Below are 20,182 nucleotides of genomic sequence, written 5' to 3' on the forward strand. Positions count from 1 at the left end.
TTGCCAAAAAGTTCAACCATTAATTGAGAGGGATATGTGAAGACTCTGAACAATGAACTGTTTTTGACGTGTTGGGTCTGAACAAGAATACAAAGGAAATTTTGATCCAACACGACAATACACACTCGCATACAAGTCTCAGAACCTGGGAACACACTGCCAAATTGGGTCTGTCAATCTTGCCTAATCCACCCTATAACCGAGATCTGGCGTCTTCGAATTTCTGTCTGTCTGGACCACTTAAGGGACATACTTTGAAGATGATGAGATCGTAATTCATGCAGAGAAAACATGGCTACACATTCAGAACAAGAACTTTTACCCACTGGGAATATACGGTCTTACGCTGGTGTAAGGCCATAGAACCTGATGAAGACTATGTAGAAAAGTAGTTCATGTAAATCAAATATTGACTACTGTCACCAAATTCTAATGTTTAAAAAACATGGTCTGAGAAAAAAAATATTGTGGGGCGAATCAGTAAGACACCGACGAACTTTCAGTGGTTGTTCAGTTGGTTGTTGGTTGTTTTGAGGGAGTGGGCCAAAGAGTGAGGTCTTCAGTCCCATAGGATTAGAGAAGGATGGAGAAGGAAGTAGGCCGTGCACTTTCAGAGGAACCATCCCGACATTTGCCTGAAACGATATAGGAAAATCACGGAAAACCTAAATTAGGATGGCCGAACGCGGGTTTGAAGCGTCGTCCTCCCAAGTGCGAGTCCAGTGTGCTAAACACTGCGCCGCCTCGCTCGGATGGTTGTTCAGGGATACCTTCAGAGTATTTTGGCCTAAGGGGGCCACGATGAGCGCACGCGGGCGCGCACAGCGATGGTAAGTTCAGGTATCTCGTGCAGGATTTAGGGTCCGCACAGTTAGAAATTTCGAACTACCTTTTGAAGTTCCTGCAGAAGAAATAAATGCATTTTTGAAAAATTATGGCACGGTTATCAGCAATATTGCGGAAAAGTGGATGTCCTTCAAAGTTCCTCTCTTGAACGGTGTTCGGCAAGTGAAAATAGAACTGGAGAAACACATTCCATCATATATTACGATCTGTGGATACAGGGCCATTGTTATATACGATGGACAGCCTCGCACTTGCTGTGGGTGTGGCGAAACTGATCATGTTCGCGCACAGTGCGTACAGAGACGAGTGACACAGTTGCCACCGGGCGAAAGTGTTCCTAGTAACAAGACGTCATCAATGCCTCTAACTTATGTGGCAGCAATCCGTTCGACCATGGCAGCGACGTAGGTCACTCACGTGGACACAACTGTCAACACCACCAAAGCTGACCAGACACCAATGGAGACTGCCACCCCAGAGGGCAACGCTGACTCCACCCCCGACGTGACCATGAAACTGAACGATCCGGAGGCTACGTGTTTGGTTAGCGCCCAGGTTGACGAGAAAACACAAGATGTTGAGAATGATCCACGCACCGACAAAGGAGCGGATTCTAAAGCAATGGGAAGCGACGACAACACCGGATTACCAATCTGCAGCTCTTCCTCAGTGACTGTGGCAAATGAAAGGGCTGACGTTTCTCCTAAAAAACACAAAAAGCGACGGATCGCTCACAGGGATGCTGAGAAAACAGCTCCACTGCTGCGCGAGAAAGGTGCGCAAATTGCCCGCGAATTAACGGACGCAACTCTTGGCAGGACAGATGCGAAGCAATCGAGTGGCCACGGCCAGGCGATAACAGTGACCACGCCGAACTCTGGGGTTGGAAATCACGTTGCAACAGACGAGGATCGGGTCTCTCAGCAGCTTCTGAGAGAGGGGCGAAAAGAACAGTGTCCAACGGGAAAGGGCTCAGATCAGAAGATGGACATGTCAAATGCGGGCAGCTGGGCTGATGATATCGAGGATATGTCGGTGGATCGAGGACTGACTTCGTCTGAGCCACCAAAGGAGGCTATGCCAGCCGGGAGAGCGGAATTACTTGTGACACGACAGCTTTCAACGAATCTGAGGAAAGATGATGATTCGGATACGTATTAAGTTCCTCATCGACATCATGCTTGTTCTGACTGGTCAGTGACTTTTAACATAGAGAACTTCATGCCTCCTTTTGAGGACCATAAGATAGTCACTGTAAACATAAACAAAATAGCTTCAGAGCAGAAGATACACAGTCTCCGCGATTATTTGTATAGCTGTGATGCAGACATCGCTATGCTGCAAGAGGTGGCTCACCATTTCCTACCTGACTTTGCTGGATATGACGTACTGACAAATACCATCCCAGATAGCTCCTCAGGCACAGCTATATTATTCAAAGAGGGTATTATTGTCTCGGACGTGGAAAGACTAGAGTCTGGCAGAGTAATCTCGTGCCTTATTAATGGAGTTCGAGTGATAAACATCTATGCTCCCTCGGGGAGTCAAAATAGAGCCGCCAGAGCACATTTTTACGCTACTGACTTATAGTATCTTTTACGGAGGAATGAGGAGGACGTGATCGTCGGCGGGGATTTTAATTGAGTTTTAAAGCTTAAATACGAATGGCCGAATTTCAATGGTTGTGCGACACTTGCCGAAACTGTTCGACTGATGGACTTAGAAGACACCTGGGAAATCCTGAACGGGGACCGATAGTGTTTTACGTATTTTACCGCTCAAACTGCCAGCCGAATAGACAGAATTTATGTAGGAAAACGCCTGCGGGACAAGATCTCTGCAACGGAGACGCGGCCGTTGTACTTCTCCGACCACGAGGCATATCACTGTACAATCCGAATGGTACGGCAGAGAACGTACCTTGGCAGAGCAGGCTGGAAGCTGAATGTTTCAATACTCAATGATCAAGGTTTAAGAGAACGGGTGCAGGAAGTATGGGATCTCTGCTCACGGCGCAAACAAACTTTCCCGTCGGTCACGCTGTGGTGGTGCCGCTGCGCAAAGCCCAAACTTATTAGTTGCTTGAAAGGTTAGAGCTATGAAAGGAGCCGGCAGCAGAAAGAGCTTTTCGAATTTTATTTTCGATGTCTCCGTGAGCTGTATTCTGCTCCTCATGTCACACAGGAGAACTTTGTTCAGATCAAAAGGATTAAGGCGAAGCTCACACTATTGAAACGAAGACAACTGGAAGGAATTAAAATACGTTCTCGCGATGGTAAGAGTGCCTATGACGAAAGCCCATCCTCCTTCCATCTTGTGAAAGAGAAACGCCGCGCAAGACAGAAATTGATTCACAGGTTAAAAACAGAAGATGGCAGTGTCACCACAACCCAGAATAAGATAAAGGAATATATAACCGACTATTACCGACGGCTGTACATGTCAGAGCCCACGAATGACGAGGCAATTACGACCATGAAAAACTGCCTTACAGCGACCCTCGACGAGACGGACAGACTGATATGTTTCATACGATAACTATCAATTGCTATGGCGCCTTGCTAGGTCGTAGCCATTGACTTAGCTGAAGGCTATTCTAACTATCTTCTCTGCAAATAAACGAGGCTTCGTCAGTGTTGCATCGCTAGCTAAGTCGTCCGTACAAGTGGGGCGAGTGCCAGTACGTCTCTCTAGACCTGCCGTGTGGCGGCGCTCGGTCTGCAATTACTGACAGTGGCGACACGCGGGTCCGACATGTACTAACGGACCGCGGCCGATTTAAAGCTACCACCTAGCAAGTGTGGTGTCTGGCGGTGACACCACACAGACAACTATTACTAAGTGATGTCACTGAGGAAGAACTTCGGGATGCTTTGAAGAAGGCTCCGGGTAATAAATCGCCCGGGGAAGATGAACTACCCATCGAATTCTACAAACAATTCTGTTACTTACTCGAACATAGCTTTCTGAACATATGTAATGAAATTAATGCGGATCGGCAACTACCAGCAGGATTCAGTGATAGTCTAATTGTACTCGTCCCCAAAGAATACCCACCAGATGATGTCAATAAATTTCGTCCTATTTCCCTCCTCAACACCGATTGCAAAATTGTGGCCCGCGTTCTAGCAGCGAGAATTAAACATGTTTTACATAAAATCATACATGATAGCCAGACAGCAGCCGTCCCTGGTCGAACGATCTTTAAACGTCTCGCAGAATATAGGGAGATCATCTCCATTAGTGCTATTACCCAACCGGAGGCTGCAATTTTAGCTCTAGATCAATGCAAAGCCGTTGACAGGATCTTGCACAGCTACCTTTTTCAAATTATGAACCATTTAGGTTTTGGTGACGGTTTTATTACGATGGTCAAAAATATGTACACCTCTGCTTGCTCTAGGATCGTCATCAATGGGCAACTCTCCCAGCAAATAACTATTGAGCGATCTGTTCGACAAGGGTGCCCCATGTCAATGCCTCTTTTTATCATTGCCATTGAACCACTTGTCCGTTTGCTGAACTATACTCTTGAGGGCTTAACACTGTATTCGACGACTGTAAAATGTGTGGCATACGTGGATGACGTAAGTGTCATCGTACGTTCGGAGCGAGACCTGCAAGAAGTCACTAATAGTGTACGGGAGTATGAACGAGCCTCATGCTCAAAGCTCAACTATCGAAAGACTAAACTAATGCCGATCGGCAGAAGGTTTAGAATCGATGACAACTGTCCATATGTAGTACACGAGAGGATCAAGCTGTTGGGGATACGAATGAGTCGCTGCCCTCTGAAAACTACTACGGACAACTGGCAAGAGCTTCTGTCTATGACGAGAGGTTGTCTCCAGCAAAATAAAGGCAGAGAACAGGACCTCATACAAAGAGTACAGTTTATCAATAAAATGATACTTCCAAAAATATGGTATGTAGGGCAGACAAACCCTGTGGTAACAGCATTTACAAGCAAATAATGACGGCAATTGTCCACAGCTCGTGGCCGTGCGGTAGCGTTCTCGCTTCCCACGCCCTGGTTCCCGGGTTCGATTCCCGGTGGGGTCAGGGATTTTTTTGATGACTGGGTGTTGTGTGTTGTCCTTAGGTTAGTTAGGTTTAAGTAGTTCTAAGTTCTCGGGGACTGATGACCATAGTTGTTAAGTCCCATAGTGCTCAGAGCCATTTGAACCATTTTGACGGCTATTGGTTGGTATATTTGGAGGGGCGAAATGTTCAAAGTGGGAATTAATGTTATTACACTCCCACCACAGAAAGGTGGCCTAGGGCTAATAGATGTTGAAATTAAGTGCAAGGCTCTGGTTATACGGAGAACTATTCAGCTGATTCAAGACTACCAAGACAGCGTGCTCCATATGGCCCTACGGATGTATACACCTACTAATATGGCAATACCGATAATCGTGGGGGAAACCCATCACAAAGCCAACCACATCAGGATATTTCTGCTCGAAGTTAGTTACCTCTGAGCGAAACTGAGCGCACCACTACAGGACCTTACAACTGCCCAACTATACCGGATAATGAATACTAGTGGAAGAGTAAACTGCATGGAAACGAAATATCCCCTACGGGATTGGGCTCAAATCTGGAAGAACATCCACAACAAAGTGCTCGGAACAAATATCAGATCAACGTGGTATAAAGTAGTTAATGATACAATACCTACGAAAGAAAAATTACACAGAATACTATTGTCGGCAACTGACAGATGTAGGGAGTGTGCCCTCATAGACAACTTGCAACACAGATGTGTCTGCGGAGAAAATAAATTTATCTGGGAATGGTGCAGACTGAACCTTGCCTCTATCTGCAGGACAGCTACACAGACAATCTCCATCACATCGGTGTTGCAACCTGATGGCTGGACATGGCTGACAGGACATACTCTGCATTACCTAATTCAAGCCGAAGATGCGCCATCTTACCAGGGCTACAGAGTACATCTAGCCACACAAGCACAAATGCTGATGAAGGATGACAAATACAGACAAAAGTTCGCGAACTATATACCAGCATTGAGAATAACGACACTATGAACGACAAAGACGATGAAAAAAAAAAAACGAACAAGGAACGACGAAGTAGATGTATGAACTGCGTCCGACTGTTAATAACGTTGATGGCAGTGTTTCCTTTTTTTCCCACATCACAAGCAGTGTGTGGTGTCCGCCAATTGGGTACTCAGGTGCTAAGAGAAGACAACTGCCGACATAGGAGATCACATACAAACGGGGAAAAAGAAACGAGACCAAGCTATATGCTTGGGGTATACCATAATAGGCAACCCTCGAGGAGACGAGCGTTGAGTGCCGTCAAAAAGCCGAGATGTCTCACGCAAAGAACAGTGGAAACAAAGAATTAAAATATTCCTTTGTATAGTAAAAAAGTTAACAAAAAACAACAAAACAAGATTAAAATAACAGTTATGCAGCAACGCACCGTGAACTTTCCACTGCAGTGACAACACGTTTTCTTTTCTTGATGCAGAGGAACCATCCTTTGTGTTAAACGTTCTTTTAATGGCAAAAAAGCCAGACCGAGAAGGCAGAAATTGGCGAGCGCAAGGATGGGTTGAAGGGGAGGAAGGCGACAAAAAAAAAAAAAAAAAAAAAAAAATGTAGAATACTTGCCCGCAAAAGACAAAGGTCCCGAGTTCGAGTCTCGGTCGGGTACACAGTTTTAATCTGCCAGGAAGTTTCATATCAGCGCACACTCCGCTGCAGAGTGAAAATCTCATTCTGGAAACATCCCCCAGGCTGTGGCTAAGCCTTGTCTCCGCAGAATCCATTCTTTCAGGAGTGCTAGTTCTGCAAGGTTCGCAGGAGAGCTTCTGTAAAGTTTGGAAGGTAGGTGACGAGGTACTGGCAAAAGTAAAGCCGTGAGAACCGGGCGTTAGTCGTGCTTCGGTAGCTCAGATGGTAGAGCACTTGCCCGCGAAAGGCAAAGGTCCCGAGTTCGAGTCTCGGTCGGGCACACAGTTTTAATCTGCCAGGAAGTTTCATATCAGCACACACTCCGTTTCAGAGTGAAAATCTCATTCTGGCATCCGTGAGGTGGTATCGGAACACCTGAACTTTTCATGTAACTCAGACTTCTAATTTCAGGCATTTCTTACTGTTTGCTGGGCCAATGGGAAGACTGTACACTCTCAAGGACTTTGCTTCCTCACCGTCTTGAATAACCTGCTTCTAGTTGGCAAGAAATGGATAGGGACTAATACTCAGATGCGTCTCTCAGTCCTTGACGAGTATTCGGGTGATTTTATTGAAAGAGTATTGCCGAGGAGAGGTGGTTTTGGACTCCAGTCACGAGGCATCTCACATTATGAAACAATCACCAGTCTTCTAAGAAGCGCTATATTTACTGTGACTCTGCGCTCTAATTTTAATACTTCACTTATTCAGTAGTACCTGTCACGCAGTTGTCGGCTGCACTCCCATTCTGAAAAAAAAGACAAAACGATTGTAAATGCAGCACACTTCTTCATAATAAAACATTGAGGTTATGCAATATACATTCTTTCAGGATGGAAAACGATCTAAATTAATGGTAGTTTCTAGGTCTTATAAAAATAGATTTATCATGTGCATGTTCTCAAAGAGAAGTGCCAATGTTTGTTAAATGCTAGATCGTAGACCGCGTAAATTAGATAATGTAATACTAGTCTTGACTTGCACCTAAATGCTACTGTTTCTGCTTCAACTGAACGACGTGCAAAATGATACGTATTTGCGTCAATTCCTGCGTATAATATTTCGCTGTGGATTGGGGAATGCTCCTGACAGAAACATAAGTGTCGACAAAGAACATCTACGCACTTCCACCTTAATTATATACCACGTAGTTTAATTGTTCAGCCTGGAATCATTAACGAGACTCACTTATAAAATACACACGAAAAAAGTATTTATACTCCTGTAAGCTTTAAAAGACGACTACAGTGACAATAACTGTACCACTGGAGAAACACCAGTGGGTGTCAAAGTTTCTGGCATTTTATTGTACCGTGCAGATAAACATTTAGAATGAAAAGAGACAGTAATTGGAGGTCAATATATTACAATGAGTATTCCCTGGAGCGTGAAAAGTCAGCCCTGTATGGCGTACAGCGTACAGAGGAAACCTTACCTAATTTCAAAATTTTGTACATGGCTGCACGCTCAGAGACCGTGAATAGTTACAACTGAAAGAAAAACAGCCATTGGTCACTATTTTTAACGAATTAACCGGGCTTCAACACTGCAAGGAGTGTCTTCCTCAGAATTTAAATCAATGAATGGTGTATATTCTATAAGATGGTCACAGAATCATACGTTTTTAGTCATAATTCTGTGACCATGTTATAGAATATAGACCATTCTTTGATTTAAATTCTGAGGAAGACACTCCTAGCAGTGTTGAAACACGGTTAATTCGTTAAAAATAGTGACCGAGGGCTGTTTTCTTTCAATTCTTCTTACCTAATTTTTCACCTACGGATGACTAAATACTGTAGTTGTATTTTTGGAATAATTTGTTTTATGTGTTACATTTTTATACTTCGAAATGAACCTCCTTACGTTTCTCAGAGTCGTCGTGTATTTTCTTCCTCCACACGTTGCAGCTCTAAGTCCTCCTCAGACCTCCCGACATTCCGATATTACGTTAGGTGTAGCTGAAAGCAATGTGGGAGAAGCAGGGATGCTATCTGTTTGTCAATATTATCCTATGTAGTAGCAGAACATATACAAGTAAGTTATGTACACAACGAATTTACAGGTTAGTATTTAAATTTCACAGCCAGATCGAATCACTCCGTGTCCCTTCATACAAAGCCTATCAGACCACCTATAAGAGCGTGCAGTCAACAATTCTCCACGTTACATCTTATCGTCTCTTCGTCCGGATGTGGTTTAGAATCGATCATTAGTGACGGGGAGAATCAAACATTGCAACCTTTGTTGTTGGGTTTTAAATTAGGTGGGAGTTCAGGGTCGATGTTTAATCCAGAGCTATAGTGTATGTTGCAGGATGGATACATAAAGAATGAGATTTTCACACTGCAGCGGAGTGTGCGCTGATATGAAACTTCCTGGCAGGTTAAAACTGTGTGCCGGACCGAGACTAGAACTCGGGACCTTTGCCCTTCTCGGGCAAGTGCTCTACCAACTCAGCTCCCCAAGCACGACTCATACCCCGTTCTCACACCTTTACTTGTGCCAGTACCTCGTCTCCTACCTTCCAAACTTTACAGAAGCCCTCCTGCGAACCTTGCAGAACTAGCACTCCTGAAAGAAAGGATATAGCGGAGACATGGCTTAGCCACAGCCTGGGGGATGTTTCCAGAATGAGATTTTCACTCTGCAGCAGAGTGTACGCTGATACGAAACTTCCTGGCAGATTTGGAGCCATGTCTCCACGATATCCTTTCTTTCAGGAGTGCCAGTTCTGCAAGGTTCGCATGAGAGCTTCTGTGAAGTTTGGAAGGTAGGAGACGAGGTACTGGCAGAAGCAAAGCTGTGAGGACGGGGCGTGAGTCGTGCTTGGGTAGCTCAGTTGCTAGAGCACTTGCCCGCGAAAGGCAAAGGTCCCGAGTTCGAGTCTTGGTCCGGCACACAGTTTTAATCTGCGTGGATATGTATTTTTAGTGAAATGCCTCAGGAGGAAAACGGTCAACGTAAGTAGATTTTGGGATTCTAGCTGCGTCAAGTATTGAAGCAAATATGGCTTCTCAGAAAGATCATTGCTGGTGTTTTCAAGATACTGACCGCTGAATATGAGCTAACAACACGATGAACGATGGTGATGGTAAAGCACGTAGAGGTCCTGCAATGTTTTCATTTCTACATGCTACCTGTTTTCTCCTCCTCTGGCCCTATCTCCTCCGTCTCTACTGGTCCCGATGTCGACGGCACGCTAAACTCAGTGTTTTATCCTTCCCTGCCTCGTCTCCAAATCATACTTTTTCCAACCGCTCTACCTCTGCCAGCTGCCCACTACTTCCCCTTCCGTCACTCTCCGCCTTAACCTCACCTTAGACGAGCCCCACTCTATACCTAGCGAATTACCGCTTACTTAATCATTTTTAGGTGTTTTGAATTCAGCGGTGTCGCTTCAAGGAAATATCTTATCGAAGTCTCTGCAGACGTTCTGTTTGGTGCCCTTGTTTCATTTTGGTGCCCTTGTTTCATTTTGTAAAGCGTGAAATTCGTGGACAACGATGGCGCAAAAGTTTACCGTGTTCTCAACTACTTCTTTACAGTGTCAGCCCATTGGTCCTATATGTGCTGATAAATTATTGCGTGGGTAGGGGAAAAGGAATTCATCGTCGTCTTTCAGTAAATGCTCTTTGTTACAACCTCAAGACTTGCTTACTATTGTTTTCCTTGTTCAACCAACTAGGTCACGAAATAAAGAACCCGCCCCTGATCTCTCTTACAAAGTTTTCTTCGTATGTGCTGTTAATGAAAGTACTTACTAATTTTGGAGAAAAGTTTCGAACAGGACTCAGCTCCCGTGAACTATATTTGCATATCTCAAATGGCTCTCAACTATCTTCTGTAGCACCACCTATAAAATTCTCCCGGCTTGTTTCCCTCCGAATTTCCCAAGATACATTTTCACTCTTGTAAAACCTTTTTCTCTTCTCATATAGTTTCAGGACATCCTTCTTCCATTCCGTACTGATATTTTATACCACTGAAGTTAGTCTCGTTCTAATTCCTTCTTTGTTTCGGCCACTATGATTGATCACATATCTTGCGTTGGAAGCCGGCCGGTGTGACCGAGCGGTTCTAGGCGCTTCAGTCCGGAACCGCGCTGCTGCTACGGTCGCAGGTTAGAATGCGATTTAAGTAGTTCTAAATCTAGGAGACTGATGACCTCAGTTGTTAAGTCCCATAGTGCTTAGAGCCATTTGAACCTGCGTTGGAAAATACTTGTACATTTTATTCAAGAGTAATTTTGTTTACTTTCAGCCATAAGGACCGTGTCGTATGTGGGCCTTATCATCCTAATTAAAGGGATAGTCTAAACAGCCTGTTAAAGTACTCATTATTTCCTTGCTGTTTCAGTGTCCACAGGGAAACGTCCCTTTAAAGAAGCAGTCAGACGGTCATTGTATCGAATTCAACACCCGTTTTTTGTACTAAATAGTGTATATTTGTATCGCCCCGTACGTTTACGTCCCTCATTTTAACTTTACTCGCTTAGGATATTCCAGGAAGAAATCTCATTGTAGTGGACTGTGTTTTCGAAGCTTCTATTTACGAACCTCCCGAAGTAATGTTACCTTACAATAAAACGGTTCAGTAACTTTTACAGCATTTTATATATAAGACCGAAGTAATTTCAAAAGTGTGCCAGTTGCGTTACCGTGTATAAGAGGGCTCCAGTAACTTTTACGTTAGTCTACACGGATCACTGTGTCAATACTTCCATTGATACTTAATTGCCATCCCGTGTGATTTGGTTGCAGTGAAGGACTTTAAACACTAATTTGTATCGCGTTAAATCTTTGCGCTGGATAGCAAATAATTTATTTTTACTTATTACCAGTTTAGGCTTTGGAACTGTGGGACGCGGTCTGGCGATAACTGGCAGTCCGCTGCCTGCGAAAGGTACATACCTTCCCAGTTCTATAAATACCTTCAACTTCCCACATGCATTGCTTAATTACTAGCGGGTGTGGAAAACATTTGTCCATCAAAATTCTCCTATTTGTTTCGCAAATATTAACGTTTATACCTATTCCTCTTCCACTAATTCCAGCTCTGAAAACAGACATGACCCTTGTCTATTCAATAGCGAAATTAATTTGGACAAGCAAAAAAACAAAGCATTTCCAAGGACGTGGCACCACAACAGTGTGTCGTGTGTGATTTCAGTCGAGATTCCCGTTTTGTCGTATTACCTGAGTGCAGCACACTGTCAGGTGTCAATGTGAGCAGAACGTAACACGGACTCACCTGCAAGCTAGGGCAACTGATGTGGACCACGCTGCGCTTCTGAGCCCGGACGTGGCACGTGCAGTCGAGGCGTCCTTCAGCAAGAGGCAGAGAAATCGCTACCAGCAGAGGAAGCCAAGACATCCACCGGATACCAGCGGTTTTCCTGGACACAACGAAAGTCCGCTGCACTACATCGTTTTGACAATTCAAAATGTACTCAATCCTTACTAAGTATGTATTTACATCGGTAAGTACACACATCTAAATAAGTTTTGCATCACGTCTGTTCCGACAGTTCCAGAACATGTACAGAATTTTGAAACAGAGATCAAAATGAACATTATTTCCGTCCTTTTTATTGCTCATGAAAACCACATTGCTTGTTTTACCACCATACAGCGAGACCTTCAGAGGTGGTGGTCGAGATTGCTGTACACGCCGGTACCTCTAATACCCAGTAGCACATCCTCTTGCATTGACACATGCCTGTATTCATCGTGGCATACTACCCACAAGTTCATCAAGGCACTGCTGGTCCAGATTGTCCCACTCCTCAACGGCGATTCGGCGTAGAACACTCAGAATGCTTGGTGGGTCACGTCGTCCATAAACTGCCCTTTTCGATATACCCCAGGCATATTCCGTAGGGTTCATGTCTGGAGAACATGCTGGCCACCCTGGTCGAGCGATATCGTTATCCTGAAGGAAGTCAGTCACAAGATGTGCATGATGGGGGCGCGAATTGTCGTCCATTAAGACGAATGCCTCGCCAATATGCTGTCGATATGGTTGCACTATCAATCAGAGGATGGTATTCACGTATCGTATGCCACTACGACGCCTTCCATGACCACTAGCAGCGTACGTCAGCCCCAGATAACACCATCCCAAAACATCAGGGAACCTCGACCTTGCTGCACTCGCAGGACCGCGTTCGGCCTGACCGGATTGCCTCCAAACGACGATTGCCTGGTTGAAGGCATATGCGTCACTCATCGACGGAAGAGAACGTGATGCCAATCCTGAGCTGTTCATTCGGCATGTTGTTGGGCGCATCTGTAACGCGCTGCATGGTGTCATGGTTGCAAAAATGGACCTCGCCATGGACGTCGGGAGTGAAGTTGCGCATCATGCTGCCTATTGCGCTCAGTTTGAGTATTATTTAACATGGTGGCGTTGCTTTCTGGGTTCCTCCGAGCCATAATCCTCAGGTAGCGGTGATCCACTGCAGTAGTAGCCCTTGAGCGGCCTGAGCGAGGCATGCCATCGACAGTTCCTGTCTCTCTGTATCCCCTCCATGTCCGAACAACATCGCTTTGGTTCACTCCGAGAGGCCTGGACAGTTCCTTTGATTAGAACCGTTCCTGGCACAAAGTAACAATGCGGACGTGATCGAACCGTGGTATTGACCGTCTAGGCATAGTTGATCCACAGACAACACGAGCCGTGTACCTTCTTCCTGGTGGAATGACTGGAACTGATCAGCTGGCGGACCCCTCCGCCTAATAGGCGCTGCTCATGCATGGTAGTTTACATCTTTGGACGAGTTTAGTGACATCGCTGAACAGTCAAAGGCACTGTGTCTGTGATACACTGTCCACAGTCAATGTCTATCTTCAGGAGTTATGGAAACTGGAGCGATGCTAAACTTTTTTGATGTGTGTAGTTGCCATAGCTGTTTGAATGCAGATCTCCGCTATCGGAGATGCTGCTGGCGGAGTAAGCACTACTAACTGATCATATAAACTGACGGAAAAAGAATCGCAACATCAATAAGGGGGTTGCGCGATACAAATGAAAGTTGGTCGGCGTGTTTATACAATTGAAAGATGATGTCCGTTCACATTTCGTGCCAGCAGCATAAGAGCGGCGCTAGTAGCGCCACTACGGGAATGCTAATTAGGTTTGCTTTAAAGACACTTTGCAACAGTCTTAAGTAATACTTACCTTTGAAACTGGACGAGGTGAGTTGATGTCAGTCAAGGCCTTTAAGGCGACAAAGACGCTATTACCAGCATCCCAAAATTTGAAATAGGTCGTGTAAAAGGTCGTGTAAAAGGTCTACGAGAAACTGGATGTTTCTTCCGCGATAATGCAGAAAGTCTTGGCAGGAATTCAGTCACCGTACATAATAGGCGGCAGCGGTGGTCACGAGAATGTACCGTGGCAAGAACACCGCTCTCCGTACGGCCATGTAGCACTATCGAGAGGCAAGACCATCGTGTTCGGCGTAGGGCTCTGGGGCATGGTACTGCTTCTGCAGCAGCAATTCGAGCAGCAGTTAGAACCACAGAGACACAACGAACTGTTACAATTCGGTTACTTCAAGGATAGCTCCGAGCCAGACGCCCTGTAGCGTGCATTCCGCTGAACCCAATCCAACGCCATTTGTGACTTCAGTAGTGTCAAGTGGGAACTCACTAGAGGGCAAGGTGGAGGTCTGGAGGTCTTTTTTATGCCGTGCGTTGGTTGGAAAGAGACCAATTGAGAACCTGAAACCAACCTGTTTGCGTGCCTGAAACACGACCTACACCTAACGCTATGGTCTGGGGTGCGATTTCACATGACAACAGGAGAACTCTCTTGGTTATCCCACGCGCACAGACTTCAGATCTGTACGTTAGTCTGGTGATTCGACTGCCATCCATGAACACCATTCCAGGGGAGGTTTTCCAGCAGGATATCACAGCTGTCGTAACCCACCATGCTCTGCAGTGTGTCGACAGGTTGTCTTGACCTGCTGGATCAACACATCTGTCTCCAGTCGAGCACATATGGGCCATCATCGGACGACAACTCCGGAGCCATCTACGAACAGCATTAACCGTTCCTGTACTGAATGACCAAGTGCAACAGACAGGGAACTCCGTCCCTCAATCTGACGTGCGGCACCTGTATAACACTGTGATTGCACGTTTGCATGCCTGCATTCAACATTCTGGTGTTTCACCGGTTATTAATGCACCAACATTTCACATCTGCAGTTGCTTATCTCGCGCTTACATTACCCTTTGATCTTGCAATGTTAATTACTTAACTACGTTACTTAGACAAATGTCTCCTCGAAATTTCATTACTCTACATTAATTATTTTTTGGTGTGTGATGGTTTTCCGTCAGAATGCTGTAACAGTGATCTGCTGTTTCGGATAGTGTACTTGAATGCTAAATATTGTGGAACGTCAGATCTATCTTCAAGACCACGATCTTAACATTCAGCGTAATAACGAGAGGCATAGTCTTCCTTAGAAATGACTGCCTAACATTTTGGACCTGAGGTCTCAGCAGGAAGATGCTCGCACCCACCGTTCTAATTTCGGACGACAGTGGCGTGGAGATTAATATCTGGACTCCAGCACCTGACAAGTATCCAGACCTGAGCGCTCACCTACTCTACAAATTAGTTCCGGTGAGGAATAATAGGTAGTATTCAACCACTTAAATAGTACTTTAGAGAATTTAGCTACACGTTACAAGAACCAATGCCTTTTTCTTCTGGTCGTCAATACTCATCACTACAAACTCTACCAATAAATTCGTGTGAAACTCGATTAAAGTGTTTGAATGCTATGAACTATTGCTAATAAAGTACAACATACAAAAAATTTACAATGTTAAACAGTGCCAGAATTGCGCTCAGTGTCCATAAGAACAGTTTGTGAGAAGGTGGTCTATATGAGTGTTCTGCTCGCCAAGTTTTCCTTAACACAATCGAGAATTTCGATGACGTGGCGAACTATTCATGCCGCCATCATCACGAATGTTTTCCGGTCCCGTATCTCATCTGATGGAGCAAGACCAAAAGGAGAAGTAGCACCCTCGGCTTAAATGCACTAACGCCGTCTCTAACTTCGGCCATAGCCCACGTCACTAGCCATGTGACCCAACAAAGCAATAACAAGCGGTCACAGAAAAGAGTGAACACTCTTCCCGTAAATTGCTTTACGAATATCAAATCTCATTATCGATCCGTTCTGTCTTTTATTATCTTTTGTTCTGTACCTTCTTTAAGTCAGGTGCCACGAGAATAAAAATCTGCATTCACGTTCATTTTGTTCCTTTCCCCAGGATGACAATCGAGATTTAGTTTCGCTGAATACGTCAAGGCAAAAATTGAAGTGATCGGAGTTCTCCTGAAGTTGTGCAAAAAAAAGCCCATTCTCCAACTTTTGAAGATAGCTCAACGCTGGATACGGCGCGCAGGACCCAGAGATACTGCCCTGCATTCTTGGCTTCCAAGATCGTCACACATGACCCCATGCGATTTTTTCTTGTGGAGATGTGTGAGGGAAAGTGTGTTTATCTCTCCTTTATGTCGCGACATAGAAGACGTCAAGAACAGAATTATAGCCGCCGTAACTTTTGTAAAGCGTATACATAGCGTAAAGTTTATGACGAATTTAGCTATTGTCTAGATGTCGTTCGTACTGCTGCTGGTGGATAAATAGAGAATTTGTAATAGCATAGCTTAAACGTTAAAATTTCGTTAGTATTTTCCAATCCATCCCTGGTTTGTAGTATGTTCTTATCAATAAATATGGAGTTTTGAAATCAGGTCATTCTTTTTGAAGTACCCTGTATCTAGGTGTCTGTCTGCTTCATTCACAGAACGAGGATTTGAACAGAGAAATGGCTACCTCTGTACAGTTGTACGAAGCATAAAAGCGGAAACGGGAACGTAGAAAATTAATTTGTTAAATGATATGAGACATTTTGGAACTCAACAGACAAAATGTTAGTACACATTTTCTACTGTTTTAATTTAATATATTTTAATTTGACATTATTTCGATCACTGGCATGCTACTGGCTTATTAGCTTACAATTAAATCGCGTTATACTCGTAAACGATAAGTTGTTATCGATGTATTTCAGTAACAGAGCATTTACCACCTATAACCACAGCTGGCTCATTTTGCTGAAATTACTTGACCTATAACAATACAGTAGCGGGAACAGTGAAGCCAGTTTGTGGATTCATGAATCCTGAGTTCCGTTCAGCAACCCATAACACGAGGTTCCACGTTTTTGATGATCAGGGTCAATATTTTTAGCAATAGCGGTAATTAGGATGCGACGCGCTAAACACATTTGTACAAATTGGTAGGTATAATGTTTCTTCTAGAATTTTCATTAGATCTGTTCCTTCTTTTCACTGTGGTTTTCCACTGTCTTTTTACTGTTCGTTATACTACAGCACGCTCTAAGAGCCAGTAGCTGACGGAAAAATGATTAATTTTTCCATATTAGATCTTGTAATAGCTAAGTTACACGGTATGGTCTGTGAAGGGCTAAAAGTACATTAAGTATGACTGTCCTACTGTAATTTATTTTGTTCGGAATTTATAGTTAGGTTATTAAGCAATCACGAAATAACAGCTGATGAACGTTGACAGATGCCGATGGAATCAAATCCTAAGAATTAAACATATATTTAATATCACAAAGTTTTTGAGCTTATCAGTGGACGAGCTTTAACATCAGGGACTCAGACTTTTATTACTAACTCCTCTAGTTCACGTTATGATTCTTTCTTTCTAAAGACTAAAGACTCTGTGCTATTAAGTTTCACGTTATGATTCTTTCTTTCTAAAGACTAAAGACTCTGTGCAATTAAGAAATTTTTGGAAATTTGTGATAAGGTCTTATGGGACCAAACTGCAGAAGTCATCGGTCCATAAGCTTACCCACTACTCAATCTAATCTAACTTACGCTAAGGACGACACACACACGTATGCCCGAGGGAGGACTCGAACCTATGACGGGCGGAGCCGGGCGGACCGTGACAAGGCACCCCAGACCACGCGGATACACCGCGCGGCCAAATAAAAACTAAGTACATTTGTGCTATAAAAATTACTCCATTCCATTGCGGCAGGGTGCTATTGCTACCAGTTTAGAATTACTTCAGAAGAAAAACAGTCTTGGTTAGAAATTTATTTAATATCAGTGACGCGTTTTCACCCTTTCGGGGAATCATCTGCCTGTGTAAAAGTAGCTCGATATAAAGGAATATAAAATGGAAAATGGACCCTACAGTAACCGGATATTTATCCAATGGACGATGGATGGATAACACTCCAGTTACTGTTGTATCCATTTTCCATTTTATATGACCTTCTGTTGGATGGGTTACACATCGAGCTACTTGCCCCAAAACGTTTACACGTGTCAGTGATATTAAATAATTTCGCAACCTAGGCTGTGTTTACTCTGAAATATATTTGTGTTTTTGTTTATTTTCAGTGGGTACAGCACCTTTCGCAAGGCTAGACAGCCGATGATGGTGTACTAAGTGGAACATAACAAGTTTATAAACGCGATCTATCTTACACTGAAGGCAGCATCAAACTACTGTGCGATAATGTCCGGAAGAAAGTTCGATTGCGAGTCAAACCTTTTGCTAATCTCGATCAACCAACCTGAAATTTGGTCCAGATCGATTTCATTACGTGTCGTGTATACTGACAGAAACATTTTTAATGGCAGCAGCAAACTGGTAACCGCACTGACCAGTAAGAAAGAGACAGGACACAGTGCGAGTAATTGTCTCAATAGGAATCCATGTCTAAGGACCTACGGTTGCTACAGTGTAAGACTAAGAAGTAAAATAAGCGTCCCTGTCTTGCAACTGGTGAGTGAAAGAGCGAGTGTACTGCACTATGACTTTGTCAATTTGTAGCCCAGTAACTATTGTGATGCCACTTCCCACAGTCAAGTGACAAACAGAATGTGTGATTTGAAATTGTCATATTACGTATTAGAGCTCCATTAGTGGAAAAGCTATTACCGTTGGAAATCACTACCGTGTTCCTTAGTTGCCTACAAATGTAATAACGACCTGAGTTACTGGTCGCGAAAGAGACGTCAACATTAGTTTATATGACTTAACATAGAGCTCAAAGGCGTTCCTTAATCCTTAAATACTCACGCTATTGTTCTGCGTACACCCACTTCTCCAGTTTGTTTCTTCTCTGAAGCAACTGTGTTGCTCTACCTTGGCTATTCTCCTACCATATCACTGCAGTTCGCAGACTTGGCTGATATCGTATAGTTTCTTTGCTGAACCTTTTTTCTACAAACTAAACTCACTGTGTGTCTATAATAACCATAAACAGCCGCAACTACATAATTTTAGGATACCACACGAGTAATAAAGGAACAAATATAGGCGTAGCTATTTGAGGGTTAAAGGAAGTTTCGATCAACCTTCACGTGATGGGCATATTATTATACATTTTCCATTATGGAGATACGTTGACGTTGCTACTTAATCGACACACAGATCAAAATGGTTCAAATCGCTCTGAGCACTATGGGACTTAACTTCTGAGGTCATCAGTCCCCTAGCACTCAGGACTACTTAAACCTAACTAACCTCAGCACACACATCCATGCCCGAGGCAGGATTCGCGGTCGCGCGGTTCCAGACTGTAGCGCCTAGAACCGCTCGGCCACCACGGCCGGCGACACACAGATCAAAACAATTCTTTTGCATTACCCGCCATGGAGGTCTCTGTTTCAATTGACCATAGGCTTGTGAACCTGGCCTAGATGTACGCTCATAACATAACCTTAAAGGTAGCGGTTTGCCTTTACGAGCTGCCGGCGTTGCGACACAGCCACGGTGACGCGACTGTAAAGAAGAGAAGAGACTCACCTCATGGCTTCTGCAGCGCGGCGCGGCGCGGCGCAGCGTGGTGCCATCTTGACTGTGCAACCGTGCTCTGCGACGTCTGGCAGCGGCGCCAGGTTACTTGTAACGCACGCGCGGTCACACGTCACAGATTCCGCCTACTCTCTAGCGTCGCTGGCTCTGCGAGGGAGCCACTTCCTCCTCCTATACCACAAGGTGCCCTCTCTTTCGTTCATCCTAGTGAGATGTTGCTGAATCGTTAGAGAGCACGCCGAAGCTTTGGTTGTCAGATACGAAATATGACTGGTACACACTCAATGGAAGCTCGCACTTTTATAGTAAACCTAGTGAACGGCCCTACCCTGTTGGATACACTGGTTCACCGATGTTAAGCAACGTCGGGCCCTGTTAGTGCTGTGACAGGTGACTGCCTTGGAACACTGGTTCCCTTGGCTCAGGGTCACTCAATTCGCCAAAGTGCCGTCCAAACGAAATACTTTCCGCAAGCCGTTGATACGTCCTATATAATTATTATCATTGTATTATTATTAGCTAGCCCTCTTACATCTACTGTTACTTATGTGAATGAAAATAAGTATTCAGAAAAATTCTCTGAATAAATGCTGCCGACCGGAGTGGCCGAGCGGTTCTAGGCGCCACAGTCTGGAACCGCGCAACCGCTACGGTCGCAGGTCCGAATCCTGCCTCGTGCATGGATGCGTGTGATGTCCTTAGGTGAGTTAGGTTTAAGTAT

The 20,182-nt window shown here is 44.4% G+C and overlaps 1 protein-coding gene across 3 annotated transcripts in view; it reads right to left on the bottom strand.

Annotated features, from left to right (window-relative positions):
- The window catches only part of LOC126457943 (uncharacterized), a 113,450-nt gene extending 93,905 nt beyond the window's left edge, over positions 1-19,545 (bottom strand). For all 3 annotated transcript variants that reach the window (XM_050094671.1, XM_050094672.1, XM_050094670.1), the window contains exons 1-3: positions 19,453-19,545; positions 11,811-11,955; positions 7,275-7,305 (exon numbers count right to left, since the gene is read on the bottom strand). In XM_050094671.1, coding sequence (XP_049950628.1) covers positions 7,275-7,305; positions 11,811-11,955; positions 19,453-19,499 — 223 coding nt within the window. In that variant the 5' untranslated portion in view covers positions 19,500-19,545. The remainder of the gene's footprint in view (positions 1-7,274; positions 7,306-11,810; positions 11,956-19,452) is intronic.
- Positions 19,546-20,182: the final 637 nt, after the last annotated feature.

This window comes from Schistocerca serialis, chromosome 2 (assembly GCF_023864345.2).
Source record: "Schistocerca serialis cubense isolate TAMUIC-IGC-003099 chromosome 2, iqSchSeri2.2, whole genome shotgun sequence".
Classification (NCBI taxonomy): domain Eukaryota; kingdom Metazoa; phylum Arthropoda; class Insecta; order Orthoptera; family Acrididae; genus Schistocerca; species Schistocerca serialis.